The sequence below is a fragment of the Typopeltis vanoorti genome, chromosome 12 (assembly GCF_054136105.1).
Source record: "Typopeltis vanoorti isolate ZY-2024b chromosome 12, IOZ_Tvanoo_1.0, whole genome shotgun sequence".
Classification (NCBI taxonomy): domain Eukaryota; kingdom Metazoa; phylum Arthropoda; class Arachnida; order Uropygi; family Thelyphonidae; genus Typopeltis; species Typopeltis vanoorti.
In genome coordinates, this window is record NC_143560.1 from 54,346,421 (window position 1) to 54,371,624 (window position 25,204).

The 25,204-nt window shown below is 35.3% G+C and overlaps 1 protein-coding gene across 1 annotated transcript in view; it reads left to right on the forward strand.

Annotated features, from left to right (window-relative positions):
• fab1 (1-phosphatidylinositol 3-phosphate 5-kinase fab1) overlaps positions 1–25,204 on the forward strand; it is a 757,444-nt gene that overhangs the window by 245,435 nt on the left and 486,805 nt on the right. Inside the window, exons 14-15 of the mRNA XM_090401892.1 lie at positions 9,453–9,527; positions 16,614–16,718. Coding sequence (XP_090258018.1) covers positions 9,453–9,527; positions 16,614–16,718 — 180 coding nt within the window. The remainder of the gene's footprint in view (positions 1–9,452; positions 9,528–16,613; positions 16,719–25,204) is intronic.

Below are 25,204 nucleotides of genomic sequence, written 5' to 3' on the forward strand. Positions count from 1 at the left end.
CTATTCTTTCAGATTTTATGAATGAGATCTCTTCTATATCATTGTTTGTTAAGAGTTTTTTTTCCAAAAGTAAGCATTGTTGAAAAGAGATAAATGAAAATATAAAGAAAATATTAATAAATACAATACTTGGAAATTTGGGAAAGCATTGAAAAAAAGGAAGGAAAGAAAACAAAATGATTGAGATGAAAATATATTAGAAGAGACAGTAAATTTAAAAAAAAGTGTTGAAATGATGGGGAAAAACAAATCCTAAAATGGAAGACAAAATTGAGTACAAAGATTAAAAAAAAAAAAAAAAAAGAAGTATAGCAAAGGGAAAACAAAAATAAGAAAGAGAGAGCATTGTAATTTCAGAATTAGAAAGCATAGCAATAACTTAGATCAATAACCATTTATCTTCTAAAGCCATGCTTATGCTATAACTGTTTTAAACTGGACCGTAAATTAATTTACAGCTTTCATATGTATTAGGAGTTGAAGTATTATAGCTGTAGGACACAAGATTAAGTTAATGTTCTCATTGTATTGTTTTAATGCATTTTTTTTACATCAAGCACTATAATTACTAAAAATTTAGAATATTCTATATATTAGCATTAATTGTATTAATATTGCCTTCTCAGTTATGTACTCTTTATAAACTCCTGAGGAATCTCATTATGGAATTTGTGAAAAATTAAATCTCTTTAATTTTATAAAATGAATCTTTATTTCTTAATTTTTACTGTGAAGATTAGATACTGCTTAACATAAAGGATGGCATGGAAGTAGAAATACATATACAGCAATCCCTCAATTAATGCACCCCCGATTAGTGCATTTTTGATTAGTGCAACTTTTTTTTTCAATAAAATGCACCTATATACATCTTAAAAATAAATGTTACAGATTTTAAAAATTTTCGATCTATACATTTTTTATGGCTAACTATTTAAAAAATCACTCGCCAGGATGAAGTAATTTAGTTACCGATTTGAAACATTTTACCAAGTTATTTTTTAATGGCATACTACACTATTTCCATATACACTATGTTCCAAATTTACTGCCAAAATTTATGTTGTCTGCTTTACATAGCATTTTGCTGATCATATCACATGCAATTGTTTTCCTTACTTTTTTATTTTACATTTTTTTCCTAACTTTAATCAGGAGTAAAAGAATTAGTGAGCAAAAAATAGAACCGTGAAAATGATTCGAAAAGTAATCTCATTGGAAGAAAAACTTGAAATAATAAAGAAAAATGAACAAAGCGAGTCCAGAGTAGAGATAGGACAAGAACACAAAAATGGGTGAATCAACTGCTGAATACAAAGAGAATGGTAAGGCTGCTTCAAGTTCATTATGCATGCACTCGAAATCAAAGTATTATAATGATTGAATTAGAGAGACTTCTTTTTACATGGATCGAAGATTGTAACCAAAAACGGATCCTGCTAAACACTGGCTTTATTAAATCAAAAGTCTCTTTGTAACCTGGAAAAGAAAGGGCTATCAACGATGGAAAAGAAGAAGAATTCCATGTTAGTGCTGGGTGATTTGAGTGTTTCAAAAAGAGAAATAGCCTAAATAATGTTCTAATCACAGGAGAAGCTACAAGTGCAGATAATGAGATATCCAGAGATTTTGAAGAAAATTGTGTAAGAAGGAGACTATTGTGATCAACAAATATTTAATGTCGATGAAACCGGCCTTTTTTTGGAAGTGAATGCCTTCCAAGACTTTTCTAGTCAAATCAGAGAACTCTCAGCCTGGTTATAAAGTCGCAAAGTCGAATGAAATTACTGCTAGCAATATGTGAGCCATTTTGAAGCACATTCCTTCTACATTGTGCAAATGATTTTAGAGGCTTTTCAAATGAATCTAAGTTTATTAAATCTCATTGTGAGAAGTTGAGTGATTCCGACCTGCTAAATTTAGATACACACAGCAGGAAGATCCTGAAAAATATGAAGAAAATTTAATCACTGACAAGTCCGAAGAGGTTTCACAGAAACAATTTGAAAGTAGTTTTCGTACAATCGAAGTTTTTAAGCAGCAATGCTTAGAAACTGTGGTGAAGAGAGAACCAGTAAAATTTGCAGAAGAGCAATAGTGCCATAATGTCAGTTGTATGAAAAAAAGAACAGAATGCCTGCCAAACTACATTAGCTCAATTCTTTGTTAAGAAGCAGAATAATAAATTTATATTCTGAATATATTTTATTGTCTTTCAGCTTCATGGTTTTCCTTTAATTAGGCCCTGAGACATACCCTAATTCTTTTATAAAAAAAATTAAGGGTCAAAAAAGAAATCTGAGGAATGAATTATACATTTTCCCATAGGTTATTATATTCAATTAGTGCATTTTAGATTAATGCACCTGTTTTAAAGAATGCATTAGGCACACCAATCAAGGGATTGCTGTATAACACTCAATAGGTGTTCACTATAACAAACTTGTAAAGAAACTGTTATAGAATAGAGTTTACTACAATAATTTGGAACGAAAAATATCCTCACCCTCCCTTGGGAATTTTTTGGGGGAATAAATATAGGATAAAGTATTGGCATTTGATAAGGATAATAACTGTTTTGTAATCTCCTGCAACAATCTTTCAGTGGGTCTCTTGGAACCTTAACTTCCTCTGATCCCTGAGCACTTAAATTGATCTAAGTTCTTGAGGGATGCATTTGAATTTCATTATGTGGCTTTTAGCATTTGTGCATGTAGTATTTTAAGCCTGGAATATCATAGGGCTAAACTAGAATATCTCATTTACCTTTTAATTTCATATTGCTGGCCTGGTTGGCTGAGTGGTTAGTATATACACTCTCCAGCCAAAAGGCTGTGGGTTTGAATTCCTCCATGGGCATGGATGTTTCTGATTTTCTGTGAAAATGCTAGTGGTGATGATGGTGGTGGTGGTGGGCAGTAGATAGCATTTGTGTAGCTGATGCAGTTCGCTGTAGTTAGTGGATTGAGTGGTGTAGACAGAGGGTTGTAGAGTAGGTACCCTCCCTCGATGAGTCTTTGGACTCCTTGGAGGTGTCATGTCATAATAATAATATTTAGTATTATATCATTAAAAATTAAATATGAACTTGGCAACCTTAGTGATCTTTGTTTTGGACTTTTGTATTTACAGAAGTGTAAATGTAAATTGGAAACTAACTTGAAGACAATTGTCCATTGTTAAAATAATTAAAATTTTGTTAGCTTATAAACTATAGTGATGAAAGAGAAAAAAAATAGGAAGTAAGGGAAGATATCGTATAAATCTCAGTGATCATCATTGTATTAAATTCACTGTGACAGCATTAGTGTGAAGGAATATAATTCTGCATAGTAGAAAAACTCATGCTGGTCGATATGAGTTTGTACAATTCCATTTCATGACTTTGGAATAGATGTTTGTTGAGTGATTCCTCACTTTGAGAAGTGAGACATAAGAACACTGACATTTCCTTCACAAAATATATTATGTAAGAAGCAGTTAAGTTTTATAACATTATAATAGTCAACTCTCTGAATATATATCAAGCCTTGCAATGGTAAATTTGCTCCCTATAACAAACTGCTGAAAAATTCTAGTCAAAGTTCCATATCACTATAGGAAATTCACTATAGTAAAAGCTTCTACTTTAACAAACTATCTCTTTTGGCCAAAGGAATTTGCAATAGTGAAAGGTGACTTGAGGTTCAATGTTACTTATCTGAATTTTTTCTAAGTAATATACCGAATAGCAGTGATTTGTTCCATTAAAAAGGAAAATAAATTAGACTTGAAGCTGTATTTGTATTCTATATTCCCAAATACAACAATGGAAAAGTCCTCATTGCAATGGTGTGTGGTAAGTCAACTTCCTAATGGCAGCCTGATATTTCTCTCCTGAGGATAAGGAATGCAAATGATGAAAATTTCCTAATGTTGATCTATGACATTAGGTGCAAGTGATATTGGAGACTCATATATAAATATATAATGATATTTGGACTTTGTGAAGGCATTTGAAAGATTGTCGCAGAGCAAGTAGGTGTACACATTTAGGGAAATGGGGATGGATAATAGATTAGCCAGATGAATGAGATGATAGTCCAAAAGCTCTCAGCAGTTGTGTATGTATGTTGTTGGGGGGGTGGGATCAAAAATTTAATCCATGCATACATTGGGAGTTATATTCTTGAGTCACTATTTGATGTTTATGTGGCTTGAAAGGGAATGTTTTCACTGATGATGTAAAGTTCAAATCTGATAGCAGAATCAAATTTAATAGTGGTGTGTAGAAAAAATAGTAGCACAGTTTCACTGTTTTTACAAATTCGCCACTATGCTTGCATTTTACGTGAATTAATAATATATGCTGTATGTAAATTTCTTCTTATATACCACCCCGAGATATTTTTGAATCTTCACATCAGTCATAAAGGTTTTTCAATATTTTAAGATTTCTAATATAAACTACAAATACAGACATCAAGTAAAATACCTATAACAAATGCAAGGAGTGTTTGGTATACTGTAACATAAGGTATAAGGGAAAGCTCTTTCCAGTTTCATTGTGTTTGTTATGAATCATGTAACAAGAAATTTTTTGCTTCAGTAGGCTGAATATTAAATCTTTCCACTTATTTCAGACAAAATGGAATATATTTGCAAAACATGCCAAATCATTCAAATACTGAATCAAAATCAAATATTTGGCACATCCTTGCTATGAAGATATAGACTAGAAGGAGGAGAAAGCATGCAGGATGTGGTGGAAAAGAGTTTATAGAGTTACTAAGGGATAAACAGCATGTGATGGGACTCTCAGTACAAGAATATTAAATTTTGTAATAGGATCCAGAAACTTATATATAAATGAGGTATCTATCTACCTCCAGCTGAAGTCAAATGGTTGAGGTGGTCAGGCAATTTTAATATGCCATGTGGCAGATCATATGAATATTGAAGAGTTGTGAATTAAAAAAGGATATGTACACAATTATAAAATAGGTGATTATGACAGAATGAGAAGACATCATGAAAAATTGCATGGTAGAGATATCAGCAGTGCATGGGAAGTGGTCCAAGGATGTCTGATGGAAGATATATGTGACTACATTCCCAAAGTTGAAGAATATCTTGTATAGGATTTAAATGGATGAAATAAGACTTTAAAGCGAGATCTTTTGCTACTTGTCAAATAAAAGGAGAAATGACCATGTAAGGATAATTTTAGTGAATGCACATGGTAGGAAAAAGTGTCAAATATTTTTGAAATAACCGAGTTGTTAGGTGATCACTTAAATCAGATATATATTCCAGGCAGACCCATTAGCTATCTAGATATCAAAGTGAATCTAAATCATAGAGTAGAAGTAGATGTGTTGGAGATAATAAAGCTATTGCAAGAGCTTCAGATTGCATATTGGCAAAGGTGTTGAAGAAATGCTCAAGAGAATACTAGCAATATTCCTCACTTTCATCTTATGGTATGTGTGATAGCCTCATGAGTAATCTGAACACACTGTTGGTACCCCAAACCTCTACCCATTCCTGGGTACATCAGTAAATCAGTTCTGAAGGTTATTACCCACTTGATAGCATAGGGAATCACACTCAGTGATAATGAATCAAGAGGCTTCCTGATCAGCTAGCAAATAAATCTGCTGCTAGGTCATGCCTGAAGGGAGTCTGAACATAATGGTGTGGAAGGAGGGGGGGGGGGGGACAGGTAACTGTCAAAACCATTCATTGGACCAGAGACTGGGTGTTCTTTCTGTGTGAAAGAATGTAGATCCTTTGTCCCTATTCTGAACATTAAACCATGAAAGTCAACATAAAAAGTTTGTTAATAGCACTCTGTATCAAAAAAATCTTTCTCAAAAAAAGTATTTGCTCTAACCCAACTGTTGTTAATAATAATCAGGTATTATTAACAATTGATTTGTTAATAATTTGTTATTATTAGGTAAAATTATTATGAAAAACTGCATGAACCCAAACAGTTCATGCAGTTTTTCATAACAAAAATTAAACAACTGCAGAAATTTTCATAAAATATTTTATTCATTAAAATAAACACCTTCACAATCTACAACTCTTTCCCCATGAAATACAAGTTTGTAAATTCTGCTTTTATAAAACTTTTTGTCTTTAGAAGTAATAAACCTAGCAATTTCTGCTTCAATCTCTGTTTTAATCCGGAACTGTCTGTTTCGCATGTGATTGTCTAGTGCCAAAATAAGGTGATAATTGCTTGGAGAAATGTCATGAGAATATGGAGGATGAAGGCATATCTCTCATCCTAATGCAGAAATCTTCTCACTGGCATGTATGAGGTTTTGTGTTGTCCTGTAAGAATATCACTTTCTTCCGATTAACTAGTCCTGGCTGTTTCTGTGATAACACATTGTGCACACACTCAAGTTGCATCGAGTAGATCTCGGTTGTAATTGTTTGGCCTGCAGCGAGAAACTCATAGTGAACAATACCAGCTCCAGTTCACCACACATGCAAAACATAGTCTTCTGGGGATGAAGTGGTGCCTTTGAAGTGTGCAGTACTGGATCGTTTAATGACAACCAATGATAGATTCACTTTCTGTTAGAGTACAAGATTCTATTTTTCATCACAAGTGAGCAAGTAATCCAAAAAGGCTCGTTTTTATGACATGAAAGAAGTGAAGAACAAATTGATAGACTTTGAAGTTTATTGTCATCTAATAATGCATGTGGGACCCATTTGCTTAGCTTCCATGATTTTTCCAGTAGATGCAAGTGTGAACCAATTGCTTCACCACTCACGTTAAATATTTTTGAAAGTTTTGACATGTTAATCTTGAATTATTTTCAACAGTGGCACGTAATTCTTCATTATCAATAATGGAAGATCTTCCTAAACATGGTGCATCTTCAAGTGATTCATCACTAGAAACAAATTTTTTAAGCCATTTCTGCGCAGTATATTCTGCTACCACATCTTTTCCGAATGCCACACACATCTCTTATGGAATGCTACTGAAGACTTCAAACCAAGTTTAAATTCATAAAGCAAACAAGCCTGAATTACACCTGGTTCAACTGACATTTGAAAAGAGTTCAAAGTCACAAAAAGAGAGTACATGCCAAGTTAGAGCACACCGATTGACTGACAGACACATATCTGTACCTTATGACCCACATAAAAAATTGAGCTCTGCATACTACTACAAAATAAAACAAGTCATTGCAGCGAACTATACCAAAAACCATACTAACTTTTATGGTTACCTGATATTAACAAATAATTGTTAATATTATTTGTTAATTGTTATTATTAATATAATTAGATCAGGATAGATACTAGTTACCTGATCACTGTGCCTTATTAATTCTTCTTGGTACCTAGGTGTTTTTTCTAGTTACTTTATCTGATTCCACACTTTCATGATTAATTCTGAAGGATAAAGCATTACGTGCCAAAATATCCTTTACCACTAGTCATAATATATAGAGATGAGAACAGTGCATACTCTCTCATTAAATGTTCGATATTATCTGAGGTTGTTAAAGGTATGAAGTAATACGTAATGATGTTTATTACTTTCCTTCACAAAAAAGGCCCTTTCAATTCAACAAAAAAAAAAAAAAAAAAAAAATCAACTGTAACAAAAAAATTACTTGCATAAATCTTTCTACATGAAGCTAGATTCAGAATACAAATGAGCACATATTTAAAGAACGGCTGAAGGAACTAAAATGACTTAGGTACGATTTCATTATAAGTGCAGTTTAATGCCTGATATATAACTAATTTCTTAGTATATGTGAGACTGCTGTTTTCAGAGACTGAAGGTGTTACAGGTCCTGTCAAAGTAGAAACTTTTAAAGAACAAAAATTTCTTATCATGAACAAAAATGTGAATAATCTTAATGCATACACATGCACACACACACAAAGATAATCTCCAACTTAAGACATAAGAGTTATGTTCTGCAACCTTTACAAAACTTGAATTTTACATAAGTTGGATTTAATCTCTCACCCATTCATACCCTATTGCCTACATGTTTACAGTAGCATGTCTATGCAGTAGTGTCTCATCTCATCTCATTTTTATGCTTTCATGCAGGCCTACACATTTTACCACGTAAGCTTCCGTAACCGATAATCCCGCGGAATAGGTTGGTTACTTCTTATTCCTGGTGGTATCCCATCTCTGTTGAAGCATGTGTGTGTTCATGGGGGCGGTTTGCCTGCTTTGTGGGAGGGGAAAACCCTAGGATAAACTGGGGAAAAAACCCTGCTGTCTATGCCCAAGACCGGCTAACTTGGCCATGGCTGAGGAAGATCCTTCAGCTCCTCACGTCTCCGACAGGAATCGACCCTAGGACACTCCTTCCCCAGTCATTGGTTGTGAAGCGCACAGCCACTAGACCACATGGACAGTAGTGTATTCACTTGTTTTAAAGATGATTACTGTTAGTTTCATTCACAGGATGTGCCCCCAAATTAGATTTCAGGATGTAATTATTAATGCAAAGTAATATAATACAGGATAAGCAATATGAGAAAATAGAAAAAAATGTCTATTTTGGTTATTCAATCTTCCATATGAAATTATCAAGAGATGACTGCACAATGGCTTCTTTCTTCTCTTCGTAAAACTCTAGATAACAGGCTAAAAGTGTCAACTATTTCTCTTTGGACTTTTAAGACCATAAGACATTAGGAGCCACCTAATGTCTCTGTTCACCTTCATGTTGGCATTAATAACATCTTTACTGGAGTTATCAAAATTTTTCGCCATGAAAAATGTTATGTTACAGAAGCATCACATTCAAGAGTACTGCCTGCATGCATAGTAGGGGAAACATATGGTAAAGACGTTAAAGCCTGCTTACTATGAAACAAAAATCAACTTCAATAACTTTAAATATGTGGCAGGACATTTTATCCTTGCTATTTTATCTGTGACTGATTTTATATATATATATATATATGCGTGGGAGAATCTCTACTCGTCTAAAGTCTTGGTTTTCCTGTTCATGTGATTGTTTTGGAGGGGTTGACATAGGGTTTTTTCTTAATGTTCTATTGTAACCATTCTTTGGTAGGATTTATCAGGCAATGTAACTCTTGGTTCCTTTTATATGTATTAGTGTAAATTATGTTAGTTTTAATAGTAATTTCATTTTATTTTGTAACCACCTGTATTGTGTCATGGCTCAACTCTAAAAAAAGGAGGGGAAATAACATATTGCTTTGTTCTAGCTTTATCTTGCACTTATGCTGATGGCTTGTTAATTTCAAGCTGAAATATTTGTGAATATAAAATTATTATTCTTTATTCTTCTGAATACATGTTTCTAATAATGGTTACTATGTCACAACATATGCATTAAAAAAATGCTCATATAATTGTGCAAGTACTGTAATTATATATAAAAGAAAGCCTTCCCTCACACTTTATATGTTTCAATTAAATTATGTTCTAATAGATTCCAGGAGGCAGTAAATCCGAATGTACTATTATCAATGGAATTGTTTGTACGAAAAATGTAGCCCACAAGAAAGTAAGTTTATATGTATATTTTTCATTAGTATTATACAACTTTAACAGCTGTATCAAAGATTTGAATTAAACAATTTTTTATCCACTAGAATACCCTAAGCCACTAATTTTTATTTGAATATTGATTAGTTACAATCACACTGCATGTGGTATATGCTGAAAAAAAGTAGTAATAAGTTTTCAGTTCTCTTTAACACTTGCTTTTTTTTTCAAGTGCTATAGTTTGTGATAAGAGTTTATGGAAACATGATGATAATATTTTGTGCTTATTAAGATAAATTAACAATCAGATATGTGTATTTGTTAACTGTGCTTTACTAATTAGCTATTCTGGTATAGTTAAGAAATTAATTATCACACATGTTATTTAGAGGAAGAAATACATCATGGATAATAATTGACTAATTTTATTTAATTATTAAATTATTAGACCAGTATTTGCTTTCATAAAAGATCAATGCTAGTATGACAACAAATATGGAGTTTTGGAGACTTGTGCTTGATTTTAACACAGGTTTGTCTTATGCTTTAGCAGTGACAGCATTTGAGGAATGCTAGACAATTCAGAAGTCTCACTAATCTGAGATGACACATGTCAGCCAGATTGTCATATGCTTTGCATGCTGCATCAATATTCTGTGTAAGATCATTAATCTGTTAGGAATCTCAACAACAGTTTCATATTCTCCTGCATTTTAAATATTGAGAGAGCAGCAAGAGAAACAAAGGCTAAAGTTTTCTACCAATGGGCTTGAGCTATGCAATCATTCATTTATTAAGCAGGAACTAAAAAGAACTCTTTTGCTGTCTTACTAGTGTAGTAGGGCCTGATGATATCCGTTATGAAATGATAAAACATTTACCATCATCTTCTATGGATCTTCTTCTCTTAATATCGCTGTAGTGCAATTAGAAGAATAGCAGAATATTCAACCATGTTCAACTTCCCCACCCATATCCTGACTATTCCATTTCTATGCTGATCATCCCCATACATGCATTCACTACTACTCAACTCTCACTATGCCATGTTTCTCTGTCCACCCCAGCTCCCCCCCCCCATTTCCCTGTTCCTCTTCCATTCCTGTTCTCTCTTCATCTCTCACACTACTACTGTTTTCATTGCCAAGCATACCTGTCTCTTCAATACCACTCTCCTGATCTTTCACTTCATCTCTTCCATCTAGTAACATTTTCTCCAGTGCACTCACTCCAAAGCCATTCAGTTGCAGTACATTACATCTGTATAATTCCATTCTTTCCTCAAACACATGCCATGCATCCAAAACTGTACTCACTTTTCCTCACACAACTCTGCTACCTAGTCATTCATGATTCTGGCTCTCTGTCTCAACTCATCATTGTCATACTTCAGCAACACATTCTGACAACATTTCCAACTATACTGTTATCTTTCATTCTTCCCAATAACTTCCTGATATTTGACCTTACATTCTCCTTATGTATACTTAAATCATTTGTCCTCACAACCACTACTAATTCTCTTGCTCGTTTCCTTCTCATATCCAAAGCATCAATTATCTTGCTCATTTAATATTGACGATTTATGTGCTGCTGTGACCTTTGACCTTATGCATTGCTGTAACAATTGACTTTGGGTACTGCTGTGACTTTTGCTATGGTGCAGTATGATCTGTTCTTGTTCCCGTAAGTCATAAAACACATCAAACCAAGCATCTTTTATCAGTGTCACAAACATATGTCACTGATATGGCATCTTATGATAACAACTCTTTCATAGTCGATAAGATCTTCTCCATATGCCATTGACAATATTGGTTTGCATTGATACTAAGAGTATATCTCTTTGCTTCATATAGCAATGTAGAACATGGGTGATGAAAAAATATACATATCAGTCTATTTCATTCTGAAACAGTTGTCCCAATTCAATCTCTATCCCAGTGTGGGGACTGACTTTCCCAATTTTTTATTATTTTTATTTTTTTAATATTTATTCCATATAAGCAAGGTAGAATAACAACCTGTAGCACATCGATGTCTATGTGGAATGCAGGTGTGGATTGAAAAAGAAGAAATCAGTTGACATTTTTCTCAGGGAGTTGGAGGTTGTAGTTGTTTGGAAGCAGTTTATGAGGAAGGCTGTGACAGAGGTAGATGGAATAAATGAGGAGAATTAGAAGCAAGTTCAATGTTTGCAATTGTACTGAAAAGGGATGTTAGGCAGCTGCTCCTCTTGTTTTAACAGAAAATGGAGAAACGATGGTTGCCAATTCAATGTTGCAGTGACCATAGAAGGACCTGTAGAAGAGACACAGAGCTGAAACAGTGCATCTATGAGATAGAGGTTGAGTGAACCTGTAAGGGAGGGATTATATTTGAGCCAAATTGCTCTCATCTGGACAGCATTGAGAATCTTAGGGAAGTTTTTGATTCACCACCCAAAATATATGAGCAGCATTTTAAAGATGTGCAGATTTGGGATTTGAATAGAGTTAGTAACTGGGTGGGTGAAAAATAGCAATGAAAAAGAATGCTTACATTTTTAGAGGATGCGAAGCTGTCAGTGTGATGTGCATATATCACATAGATAAATGTTATTCCAAGGAGAGAGATCCTGTCTGGCAATTTGTCCATTACTGAGGATAAGGCTTGGTTGGCAGAGATCACTTTTGCAAGAGAACAGGAAAGACTGTTTTGGTGGTATTGAAGATGGTCCAGTTATCCTTGTATCATTGAACTGTGGTGTGGTGTGGAAATCAATGTTTAACACAGTGATTACAAATGATCTCAACAGAATCATTTGTGATGTCCAAGCACGACATGGTTTGTTGAAAGAGTAGGATGAATGAAGCTACTAATAATCAGTAAAGCTGACTAGATAGGATTAATGGTGGGTGAGAGTAGGTCTTTTGTGTATAGGGGATGGAACAGAGCTGGTATACTCCTCAGTTGATGGCAGAGCCTGAGTAGAGGAACTATTCATATAATACACAGTGAATGACTAAAGAGAAAAAGCTGGCTATCCAATGACAGAGGATAGCTGGTAGACCAAAGAACGGTAGATTGCTAAGTATAATCTGATGCCAAAACGATCAAAAGCCCTGACAATATCAAGAGTGATTGCATGTTTCTCTGAACCTGTTCGATGCACATTCAGTGGTAGGTGATGAAGAGGTCAGCTGTGAATCTAGATTGGTGGAATTCACTGGTGGTCATTGATTAACTGCTGGCCTCTTGGTAGTTGGAGGAGTTGACTGTTGATGATTTTCTCCATTATTATTTTGGAGAGGATTTGAAGTAATAGCAGTTGTCAATAGTGGAAGTCAGACTTTTATCTCCCTTTTTTTCAGAATAAGTGCTAGCTTGCTTCCATGTGTGTTTGGGATAATTGCCAACTTAGTATAGGTGATTGTAGACATGATGGAATGCTGGTATTAGCTTTGGATCACAATGTTTAAATACATTTGGAGATTTGCTATCAGAAGAGAAGTCTTTTTAATGTTCAAATATTTAGTAGTCTTTTGTTTAAAAATCACAGGTGACAGTGGTGCTGAGATGAAAATTGCCTCTTACAATGGCATTGTAAGAGTCAATTTGCTTTCGTCAACTATGGAGGATTTGGCAGAAAGGAGTGATACCAGGTCAGTTTCATCTTTGGGTGCTTTACTCATAACAGTCTGTCATCTGTATTAGATAGAGGTGGAGGTGCATGTAAACAGAAGTTGTGTCCTTCTAGTCCCTTACAAAGGGACTAGAAGGTAAGCTTTCTGCTATTAGCAGTTATGAAGTTGATTTGGATTTGCCGATGGTTGTTTTGCATTTATTGCATGATTTAGCTTAGGATGAGTACGAAGCTGGGGTTCTTGTTACAAGCCACCTGCAGTAAGCCAAGTTTTTTCCCCTTTGGTACATTGATCCTTGTGGGGAACGTTCCACAAACCACTTACCATCTTCTTCAAGTAACCACTTTCTCCATCCCCAAAGAATCGTGGTGACTAAATCTGTGCATAGTAATTTAGATGTGGCCATATCATAGTCTTATAAACAGGAATGATAACCTTCTTATCTTCATATTAGTGTTTTCTTCAATAACTAGGAAATTCTAATGAACAAGAGGTTAGAAAGTGGATGAGAATTTTGGGTAGAATGGGGAGATGAGGATAATTACTTGCTCTCTGAATAGGTGCTCGAGTCAGAAGAGGAAAAATATCTAAGGAATCCCATTACTAAGATTGCAAAGTTGTAGTTCTTGCAAACAAAACTTCAGTTTCGAAATTGTTATAATTCTTGACCACAGAAATTAATGAATAACTAATTCTTATTTAGAAGTATTGGTCAAGTGGTAATAAACTATTTAATAGCCAACTAGTTTTGCCGGCTATTGCTGTCGGCATCTTCAGGGTAAAAATAAGGTATGCAAAGTAAATTACAAGCTAGATGTTAACTGACAATTCTAATTCAATGACAAAATAGTACTGAGCATGAAACAATACATGTGTCGCGGATACATGATTTACTCGAATCTGGAAATAAATCTGCAAGTAAATCATGTATCTGCGACACGTGTATTGTTTCACGCTCAGTACTATTTTGTTATTGAATTAGAATTGTCAGTTAACATCTAGCTTGTAATTTACTTTGCCTACCTTATTTGTACTCTGAAGATGTTGACAGCAATACAGCAATGGCCGGTGAAAAGTTGGTTATTAAATAGTTTATTACCACTTGACCAATACTTCTAAATAAGAGTTAGTTATTCATTAAAACTTCAGTTTCGTCGTTTTGTATTATTAGTATTGCACGACATCCCCACAGAGTCTGCAATTTATTGCAGCAGGCTGACACTAACTCTATCCACACTATAACTGTCATATTTCTGTTTGAATATTACTGACAAGGCACTAATGATAGATTCTGGCACTACAAAAAATATAATCTTTGATGCCCTTGCTAACCACACTCTTGTTCAGTTTCCAGAGATGTTTCTTGTTCTTCCCCTTCTAGTCCAGAATACCAAAAAAATTTCTCTGCATTGATCCTATAAAACCCTTTTAAAGAACTTATTTGTTTCTGTCATATATCACCTATCAATCAATTTTCCTATATTTCGTCAGATACAGATAGGAGTCTGTAAATGTCTTCCATTACTTCCTTATCCTTGCTTCAATTCAATCTTAATACAGCGAAACTCTTTTTCTTCTCATATTATATTAAAATTGATATCCATCATGTATTTTTAGGACTACTGGATTTCTCTTTCCTCCTGTATTCTGGATTGTATGACAGATTTCATGATGATCTCTCCTAAGTGTATGCCCAATCCACCTGGATTTAGTGCAGCCCACAAACTGTCAATCTGTCATTGTGGGGGAGCATTGCACAGACCACTCACCATCTTCATCAATCTCCTCTGGATCCTTTCTAGCATTTCCTCCATCTCCAAAAACTCTGGTGACTAGTTCTGTGCATAGTAATTTAGATGTGACGATATCATAACCTTATGAAGAGGGATGATAACTTTCTCATCTCTTTGCTTTCTTCAATAACTAAGTAATCCTGTGAGTTGTTTTGGCCACTTTTGCAGTATATCTCTAGAACTTCAACTCCCTGTCTGGCATCATCCTCTAATTTCTAGCTTCATAAGTTTTCATACACTTCTGTCAATGTAGCACATAGCTTGTAATTTTTCATTCCAGAATACATAACTTTTCAACTTTAAACTGGCATCCATTAATCCCATGCTCATACTATCAACATGTTTTTTTGTTCTGTAAGCTGTGTAAATTGTTTTGATTAACTGTTATGCCATCTAATTTTGTATCATCAACAAACAACTGAATATTTCCCTTCATTTCTTATATCATTAATGTATAAATTAAATAGCAGCATGCCAAGTACAATTTGCAACATTTCTACATGGGTCGTACATCTTTGCAAAGTATCAACTCAATGACTCAATTATTTTCCTGATGTTGTCACCTCTGCTTTCTGTCCCATTAGCTTTCAGCAAAGTTATCCTTCCATAGTCATTCTTCCTATTACTCACCATGTAGAAAAATAATTCTTTGGAGTTTCCTTTGGCCTGCTCGGCTAATTTCTTTTCATAATATGATTTTACCTCTTTGCACGTACTTTGCATTATCCATGAGCTTGCTGAACACCTTTCTCTTTATATATCCTTCATAACATTTTTTTTCCCTGCTCCACATTTCCCACTTTATGATACAACAGTGTAGCTAGGCTTTTAGTGCCCTTAGCAAGTTCATAGCTAAGCACTGATAGCATCACCCTTGGCAGCTGACTCAGTACTAAAACTTTAATATGCATCTGCAATGATACTACTCCTCCATCAAACGTCTAACTGATTTATCCTCTGGACTTCGGGTATACCGTTTGATAATGCTTTCTTCAGACACTTCTTGGCCATTTCTGTATATTGCTAGCATTCTTCCTTTGCACATTCTTATCCATTGGCACTGCTTCAAGCTACTTCCTAAGCTTGTCATACTTACCTGCCATGCTGCTCTGCACGTACTCGTTTACTGAAAAATCTGCATGTTTCACAATCTCCCAAGGCAAGACTGCATGCCTCACCCCCCCTACCAGTTGAAGGCAATGTGGTTGCCTTGGTTATGCACCTATCCTCCAATGCTTAGCAGATTCTGCACTCCTAAACCTCGAGTCTTCTCTATCACATACTTTTCAAATGATTATTGTGTAGTAAGTATATAAATTCCATTTCCTTTTCATGCTTGATTTTTCCTGTTTCTAGTCTGTATCCATGTATTTGAAGTCCTCATAATAATTACTCTTCTGCAAAGTAATTAATATGGAGAGGCTATTTCATTAATAAGAGTGGATGTTGGGTGAGAAAACCCAAGGTTTACATTCTTCCAAAATTTTTTTTTTTAAGTTGTATTTGTTCTCAGAGCGAAACTTCAGCTTCACCGTGCAAAGTTTTATTTGTCTTTGGTTTATTAGCAAGACTTACCTATTCTTCTCTGCTAAAGTACTTAATTATTTACAATGCTTTTCAGGATCTTTCTAATTTCCAATTTTTGTCACGTGAAATTTTTATGCAATGTATACTTTTCATTTATAGATGAAGCAGAATATGTCCAAACCTACTATATTATTATTGAGTTCATCCATTGTTTATCAGAGAGTTGAGAGCAAGTTATCCTCTTTGGAGCCCATTATTATGCAGGTAGTATATATTTTTTAACTTGCGGTTTTATTAATTTCAAAATTTAAAAATAAAATAAATTTTTGTTTTCTAATTTAATATTCTATTCTAAAAGGAATGAAAGTGGAAGAATGGTATGCTTGTGTCTGAAGTAAAAGTGAAGTAAAAATTTGGCAATAGACACACACATGAGATATCAGCATGTATGCTAAAGAAATGATCAGCTAGGCCCTTGACCTGATTATGTACTTTCAGTATTAGCTTAGGAAACATCTCACCAAATGGAAAGAATGCACGATAGTCCTGTTGTTACCAGGGTGATGCAAAAACTGATGTTTCTGACTACTTATTCATACAGAAATGGGTTGATAGACAAATTATGCTTGACCAGGAACAGCATGGGTTTACTAAAGGTAGGTCATGTGTGAGCAGTTTGCTCATATTTTATAATAATGTTAATGGCTGACTTGGATAAACAAAATGGATGTATTATGATCCTGTTGAACTTTGCTAAGACATTTAGCAGGATTCCACATGAAAAGTTATTGCATAAATTAGGGGATATAGGATTGGAATATAAACTGTTAACTCGGATAAGAGATTAGTTGACAGATATCAGAAAGCAGTATACGGGACATGCAAATCTGCTTGATTTAAGTGACCAGTGTTGTTTCTCAAGGGATCAGTTCTTGGACCATTGTTGTTCACTCTGTGTATTAATGATATTGGGAAGAACCTGGCATGAGATCTTCAATTGTTTGCTGATAATGAAAGATGGGAAAGGCAGTTATATGCATCACTTACAGAATGACACAAACAGGCCGGAACACCGTGGAGCAAATGATAAGTGTTATCAATTCAATGTTGGTAAGTGTAAAGTTATGCACTTTGGTATGATGATATTTTCAATAGCATATTATATAGATGGGATTGTGCTTTCTAGTCTCATCAGTTTGAAAAAGCTGATGAGACTAGAGAACTTAGAGTTGCAGTAGATAAGGTTGAAGTTCAAAGGTCATATAGCAAAAAAATCAAATACAACTTTGAGGATAATTGTTATGCTGAAATGAACATTGACATGTAAGGAAAAGGAGGTGATTTTGCCTCTTAACCTACGGAGGTCATGGTCGAAAAAATTGCAGCATAGGTCGCATGTATCTGAGAGATACATTCATTACTAGTATGTGCCAAAATGCGATAAAACTTTAAAAAAAAACACTGCAAATATAATATATGATGGATTATTTATTTATAGTTACAATCTAGAAATTATTGAACAAAGAAACAAAGCAAAAAAAACTACAACTAAACCAATACTATACTGACATCGGAGTTTGCGGTAACTCTCAGATACAATTTACTATCAAATATCACTTTCGGCTCTATCATTCGTATCATCAGACTCGAGTAACAAAATCTCTAAATCTCTTCAACATCTGATGGATTATCCAATCGATATATTTTCAATGGTAAATAAAAAAACAACAACTAAACCAATATAAAACTGACATCGGAGGTCACGGTATCTCTCAGATACAATTTACTATGAACTATCACACACCTTTACATAACACGTGTTAAACCAAAACTGACTGCATAAACAGTGTGGAATATCACTCGTAATATATGCATGCACAGCGACTCATGACCTCCAAGCTATACACTGGATATGTGTAAGAATATTTATAATAAACAATTTGTTTGTGTCTGTCAGATCAGTCACAACCTCTGCAGGGTTAATAAGGTCCTGATACAAGTGCACCTTAACTGCTTTATGCAGATTTGGTTTCCTGAGTTCCAAGGGGATGAAGAAGCTGCAAAGAGGGTACAAAGAAAAGTTACAAGGATGATATCAAGATTATGGAATGTAGATTATGAGAACTGATTGAGAGTAAGTGGGCTGCAGACACTATCATTCCTCGTTCTCTACAGGAGAATGAGGAGTGATATGATAGAGAACTATAGACTTCTAATCGAGTGTTATCAATGCCGGTTGATGAGGGAAGAGAGGGAGAGGACAAGGAATATCCTGGATGCTGAATTTGTGTTCCATTAAGAAAGGGATGAAAGCTTGATTTTTTTCTCTTACAGAACAATGAGAAAGTAGAATATACCTTGCTTATTGAAGTGGCAAGTTATCCAACATGAATAAGTTGAAGAGAAAGCATAATAGCTGATGTTCGTGATGTGTGGCCTTCCTCAATGACTAATGAGTAAAGACTCATTAGGCTTTGATTCCCTGAAGGTCTAAATAATATCTGAAAGAAATGCATATATTGCTATTGCATAGTTTTCAAAAAATAAGCACATATTATATACCGTATTTATTAGAATCTACAATGATTTGTTTATGTTCTGTTTACCACAGATTTTTTACTCTGGGAATTTCCAGTTTTTTTTTTTTTTTTGTGTCTGAAAGGCAAATAACCTGAGATTATGTGCTATTCATAGACATAAATTCATGGCCTCCATCTCTATCGAATTTGGGTATTTGACTAGTATGGAGTGGATGGCCAACTATTAGCTGCCATCAAGTCCCTGTATGAATGCCCAGAGCTGTCAGGGTAAACAGCACAATGTCTGAACCTTTCACGGTCTCCATTGGTCTCCTCCAAGGGAGACCGTGAAACTTTCCATGAAAACCTCCCACCCCTCCTTTTCATAATATTTATGGACTGGAGATTGATAGGCACAGCGGAGTCAGTGAATGTGTCAGAATTGGAAGATGTAGCATTGGACGTCTGCTTTTTGCAGATGACCTAGTTCTGCTTAGCTCTTCCGCAGATGACCTCCGGAGGACCCTGGATAGGTTTGTAGCTGTTTGTGCAGAAGCCAGGATGAAGATCAGTGTGACCAAAACTGAAACATTTGTGGTCTCAATACAACCATCCCAGTGCACTCTACATGTGAGTGGAGTCTCATTGAGGCAGGTGGAGAAGTTTAAATACCTTGGGCCCATAATCAGGAGTGATGGAAAGTGGGACGTAGAGCTAGATACTCAAATTGACTCAGCAAGCACAATATTGCAGGAGCTTGGCCATTTGGTAGTATTGAAGTGGGAGTTAAGCCAGAAGGCAAAGGTGGTAATGACTGAAAGAATGCAGACACGAATCCAAGCGGCTGAAATGAGGTTCCTTCGGGGGGGGGGGCTGACAAGACTCGACAGAGTCAGAAGTTCTGCAATTCGGGGGAACCCTCAATACTCAACCGCTGTGTTAAAATAGTTGTTGTTTCTATATGATTTATACTTAATTTGTTGTTTACTTAAATCTATCCTTTCTTACCTAAACCCTTATACAATCAAAATCCTACCGGCTGCTCTATTGTTATATATTCACCTTTCATTATTTATTCTTTCTTCTCTTACTTTAATCTTATTCTTATATCTAGGATTATTTCCTCTTCGGATACTGACAAATTTATATTTTGCTGCGCCAGCCAGTATCCTATAGCAGAAAAGATCCTTACTCAGGGAGACAATACTAGATTCTTAGCTTTCTTACACAATATCTTATTTAAACTGCCGTATAGATTCAGATTATTGCAGTCGTGACCTAAATATATATTTATATTCACTCTCTAAATCCTTCCTGCCAAAATAGGTTCTATTTTTATAAGTGGTAAGTTGGAATCGTAATCAGGCATGACTCAGGTTCAGGTAAATATGACATGTTTATTGGAATATCTAAAACACAATACAAAATTCATACACTCAATTATGCTCAATACAAAATAAAACTCGAATTAAGAGGTTAACACTTTCTAAATTAATTAAATCTTATAAAGCATGCTAAACACAGTAACTGCCTATTGGGATAGATAGCAAATGATATGAAGTTAAGCTAAATACCTTTCAGTAGTATTACTCGCAAGAGAAAACTAACAAACATTCTGATGTTACTGAGATACTAAATTCTACTATTCTTTATCACATCAAGTTAATCCTATCACATACAAAATTACAAAAGATCTCTTCCTAACAATTCTTCTTACTCTCGAAGGAGGTTAACTTTCTAAATAGAGACTGTCCACAGAGTTCTTTTGAATACAGTTCTTAATTTCACATTTGTGAACAATCTTCTCTCTCTTTTAATGAACTTTCACACAAAATTCGAGTAATTGCACCTTACCGAGCTTTTTCCACGTCGTTCTGCACCGTATGTATGTCTGGATACTTCATCTATTGGCTGTCCATATGCCAATGTAGGAGTTACGCTGTCTTCATTCCTTCTGCCGAAAACGGACTCAAATCTTTGTGTTTCAGGAACAACTCGATGGAACTTTTCAGCGACAGCTTGATTCTGCTAGGACTGGAATTTTTACCTTCGGCTTTGCATAGAATCCTACTTCATTTTAAGAACGCTCGCAGTCCGACATCTTATCACAGACTTCACCCCCCCCCCCATGCAAAACTGCCCGCTAACTTCCAAAACAGGAAAATGTTATGACCAGAGAGAGTCTCACGATACGGGCTCAACCCGTTATATTCTTCTATAGAGCACCCTCTTTTCTCAGTCCCCTTTTTTGCACACGGCCCTTATCTTTTCACCCCTTTGGGTTCATACTTCGCTTTTACGATGCTGTTATACTTGGATTCACAGAATACATGGCAATGTAATTTTCCGAGTAAGGTATAGCCGCTAGCGTTACGCTGTACATGTGGCTTTATGCCTTCCAGGAATTATAACTTAGCAACTTTTTAGATGACTCACAGTAAATTTTACATAGCTTAAGTGAGGCTTAAATTTAAATCAGATTATCTCTCTTTTTAGACATACTTAAAAATGAAATCTTAATATAATCACATCTGCTTAAATATAAGGCACTTGAAATAAAGAATACAAATTTTACATAAAGTGAAGAAGTTTCACTTTTAATAACATATGATGTGCAGGTATTTCTCTTTGTCAGCAAGTTTTATATGTTAGATTCCAAATGAATGATTTCTTTCCAAGATTCCTTCATTTGGAATCTAACAGCTGCTTCTCCGTGTTGAGAGATCACAGTTATATTGGTACGGGCACCTGGTGAGAATGCCACAAGAGAGGCTCCCCCAGCAGGCCCTCTTTGCCAAGCCAGAGGGTGGGAGGCCACACGGAAGGTCAATGACTCGCTGGATAGATTATATCCAAAACCTTGGGTGAACACGTTTGGGAGTCCCACCAGAACACCTGAGCTTGGTGGCAGAGGATTGTGATCATTGGAAGATCCTCTTGCAGGTGCTTCCCCCACAACCCAATTAGGAAAGGTGGGCTGTGAAGTTGGTTGGTTAGGTTAGCATTAATTTTGTTTGCATATTCCTTATATATTTTGTTTACATATTAATCACCTTTCCGGTCATTATGGATCAAATACACATCTTCATACGCTTCGTATCCATCATATATTTCAATGTAATATCAATGGTATTACAATTTTAATATGCACTTTGCTTACTATTATAAACTTGACGTCTATAGACATCTTGGCCGGTGGCGTGGTTAATAAACATTGATATGTTATGAAAATATGCTGGTATTTTAAAGAGAATAACAATAGGTTATGTATTGATTCAAATTTGATTTATTTTGATTAATACTTCCAGTATTTTGCTAAAGTCAGATTGGCACCGTCAAGGAAGAAGTGCACAGATAGATACTTGCATGTTCTTTACTCCCTGATGACTTTTTGACTTATAATAAATAATTGGAAGCAGCCATGAACATCAGACTTGTGAAAATGCCATCTCTAAATCTGTACCACACTAAAAACTTAGAATAAATGTTGTGCATGAGATGTTGTTTAAAATTTTCCATGAAATAGTTGCCAAAAGAAAAAGAGGATATCCTATTGCTGACCATTTTATATGTACATATGATCACCGTCATCAAATTTCTAATATGTACCTTCTGAGGCTGTACTATGATAGTACTGCATGATTAAGTTTACATTATTACATTCTATCAAGAATTTTCTTGCCGATTAAGCGGGTCTTTGTCAAGTCTCAAGTATTGTCCCCAGCTATCGAATACTGTTTTCACATTTGGAGTGGGGCTCCTAAAAGTCCCTCAAAATGCCCGACCCAATACAGAGGAGAGCAATTAGACTGATAAATGATCCATCTCTTACCAACTCACTTCCCCTCACTTTCACATAAATGTTTAATCTCTGCAATTTGTATATTCTATAAATATTTCCATGGAAAATGTTCATCTGAAACAGCATCAATAATTCCCCCACTCTGTTCCCATTGGAACACATACAGCTGCCCCCAACATCCTTTCACAGTACACCTTGAAACCCACAGAACAAGTTTCTTTTTCTCTCTTCCTTCATCCCTGTAACTGCTTTACTGTGGAACAGTCTTCCCCCTGAAGTATTTCCCAAGGAATACAATATACAGGTTTTTAAATCGAATGTCAACAAGTTTCTCCTTTCCCAACCCACTACCCATATACTGTACTAAAGTACTATACCTTGATCAGCCAACCTCTCGTATATGACCCCAACATAAAAAAAAAAGATCTTAGTGTTCTAATGCACTAATAAGCTCCCAATTCATTTAATCTTGGTCTCCCACTGAATATTTTATCATGACTTCCCTAAGGATTTTTTTTTGTATTTTTAATTTCATTTTTTACATAGTCCATAAACCCTTCTCTAGAGTCCAAACATGGAACTTTTTTAAGCCACTTCAGGCTTCCAATAATCAAGACTGTGGTCTCACACTGAATTCATCTCCCACCTAAAGACAATCACAAACACTCATTCCCACAGCAGAATCTGTTCATATATTCTTGAATGCCCTGTCAGGTTGTTTTCTAACATCGTCAATTTTAACATGATTCTGCAATTTATGCCATCTGTTCATTCCACTAATTTTTTTAGAACTCTTCTATCTGTGATTTGTAGTCATTCCTACTCAAACTTTTATTATAGTTCATTAACACAAATAATTCTAATTGTCCCATTGGAAGAATTTTCATAAACTCTATTTCCAGAATAAAATCATGTGTTATTTAAACGTTTATTACTTGTTTTGGTCTTCAACCATAATTATGTCAACATGGTATTGTTTGTGATTCCTTTTCTAGCGCTACCTTTTTTCTGCTGATCTTTCATGTATTGATACGTCCTGCCTTTATTTCTGTAAATGTTCTTTCATTTGAATTTTTTGCTGTGTACTTCCTGTTTTCCTAATAAAAATAGGAAGGAGTAGGAGAGGGGTTCTTGTTTAACCAGGTGGTGACTCAGCCAATCTTGATTTCATTATGTTGTACCATGTTCATGTGTAATTTCAGTTAATCTTGAGTATGGTTTGATTAGCTTAGTCCAAAATTTCCAGTCTACTCATGTTCTTTTAGTATCCAAGGGTACCTATTTGATGCATCTTGTAAAGGTAAGAATTTGAATTTTGGGTCAGAAATCTCCACCAGTATCTGAATTCCTTCTAGATTGCATAGAGGTCCCCTACTAGTTGTCTCTTCTCGTAGACAGGCTTATACGTTGGTTATTTATTTCTAAATCACTTAGGGAATTGAAACAACGTAGATCCGAATATAAATTAAATTATACTTTAATAGATATTTCCGATATTTCGGCAATGTCACATTGCCATTTTCTAAAGGAACTTACAAAAAGGCAGGTGCACACAGGCACTAACAATACAGTAACTGAGAATGAAGATATGAAGCTATCGTTCTCCTAGAAGTCCTGATGGTGCCCTCTGGTGGGCTAAGTAGGCGTTCTTGGCCGTTGGGCTGAAGGTCTGCTGATGTATGCCTCCCAAATTTGGGGCGGTCGCATACAACCAAATTTGTTGAGGTTTGGAGAGTTTCTTAGGGCAGAGGCTGATTCCATAAATAATCTTTCGAATTTATATTTGCTCTGGTGTATTATTGTTGCTTTCTTCCACCGTATTCTGTAGCGTGTATCTAGAGCATGGTCTGCAAGACCAGAATGGCTATACTCGTAAAACCGGATGTAGTCCTTGTGTTCAGAAATTCTGATATTCGCTGTCCTGCCTGTTTGGCCAAAGTACGACAGTTTACAACTGCAAGGGACCTGGTATACACCAGGTAGGTCTAGGGGAAGTGGTTGGTCTTTGGTAGAGCGGATAAGGGATGCCAATTTTCTGTAAGGCCTGTAACAGGAGGTGAGGTCATGTTTTTTTAGAATTTTGGTAATTTTTTCTGAGGTGCCTCGGATGTAGGGAATGGTGATGGATTTAGAGTAATCTTTTTTGTGGAGGGGGGGCTGTGGTTTGTAGGTTTTAATATTTTTTGGATTTTTTTTTGAGGGGGGGGTTAGTTCAGTGTTAAGGGCTATGTCGTTAGAACAGATTAGTTTAGCCCTGTTGTATAGTGTTTTTGCCACTCCATATTGTTGTGAGGGGGGGGGGGGGGAATTGTTGGTGGAATAATACACAGGAGCAAATATAAATTCGAAAGATTATTTATGGAATCAGCCTCTGCCCTAAGAAACTCTCCAAACCTCAACAAATTTGGTTGTATGCGACTGCCCCAAAT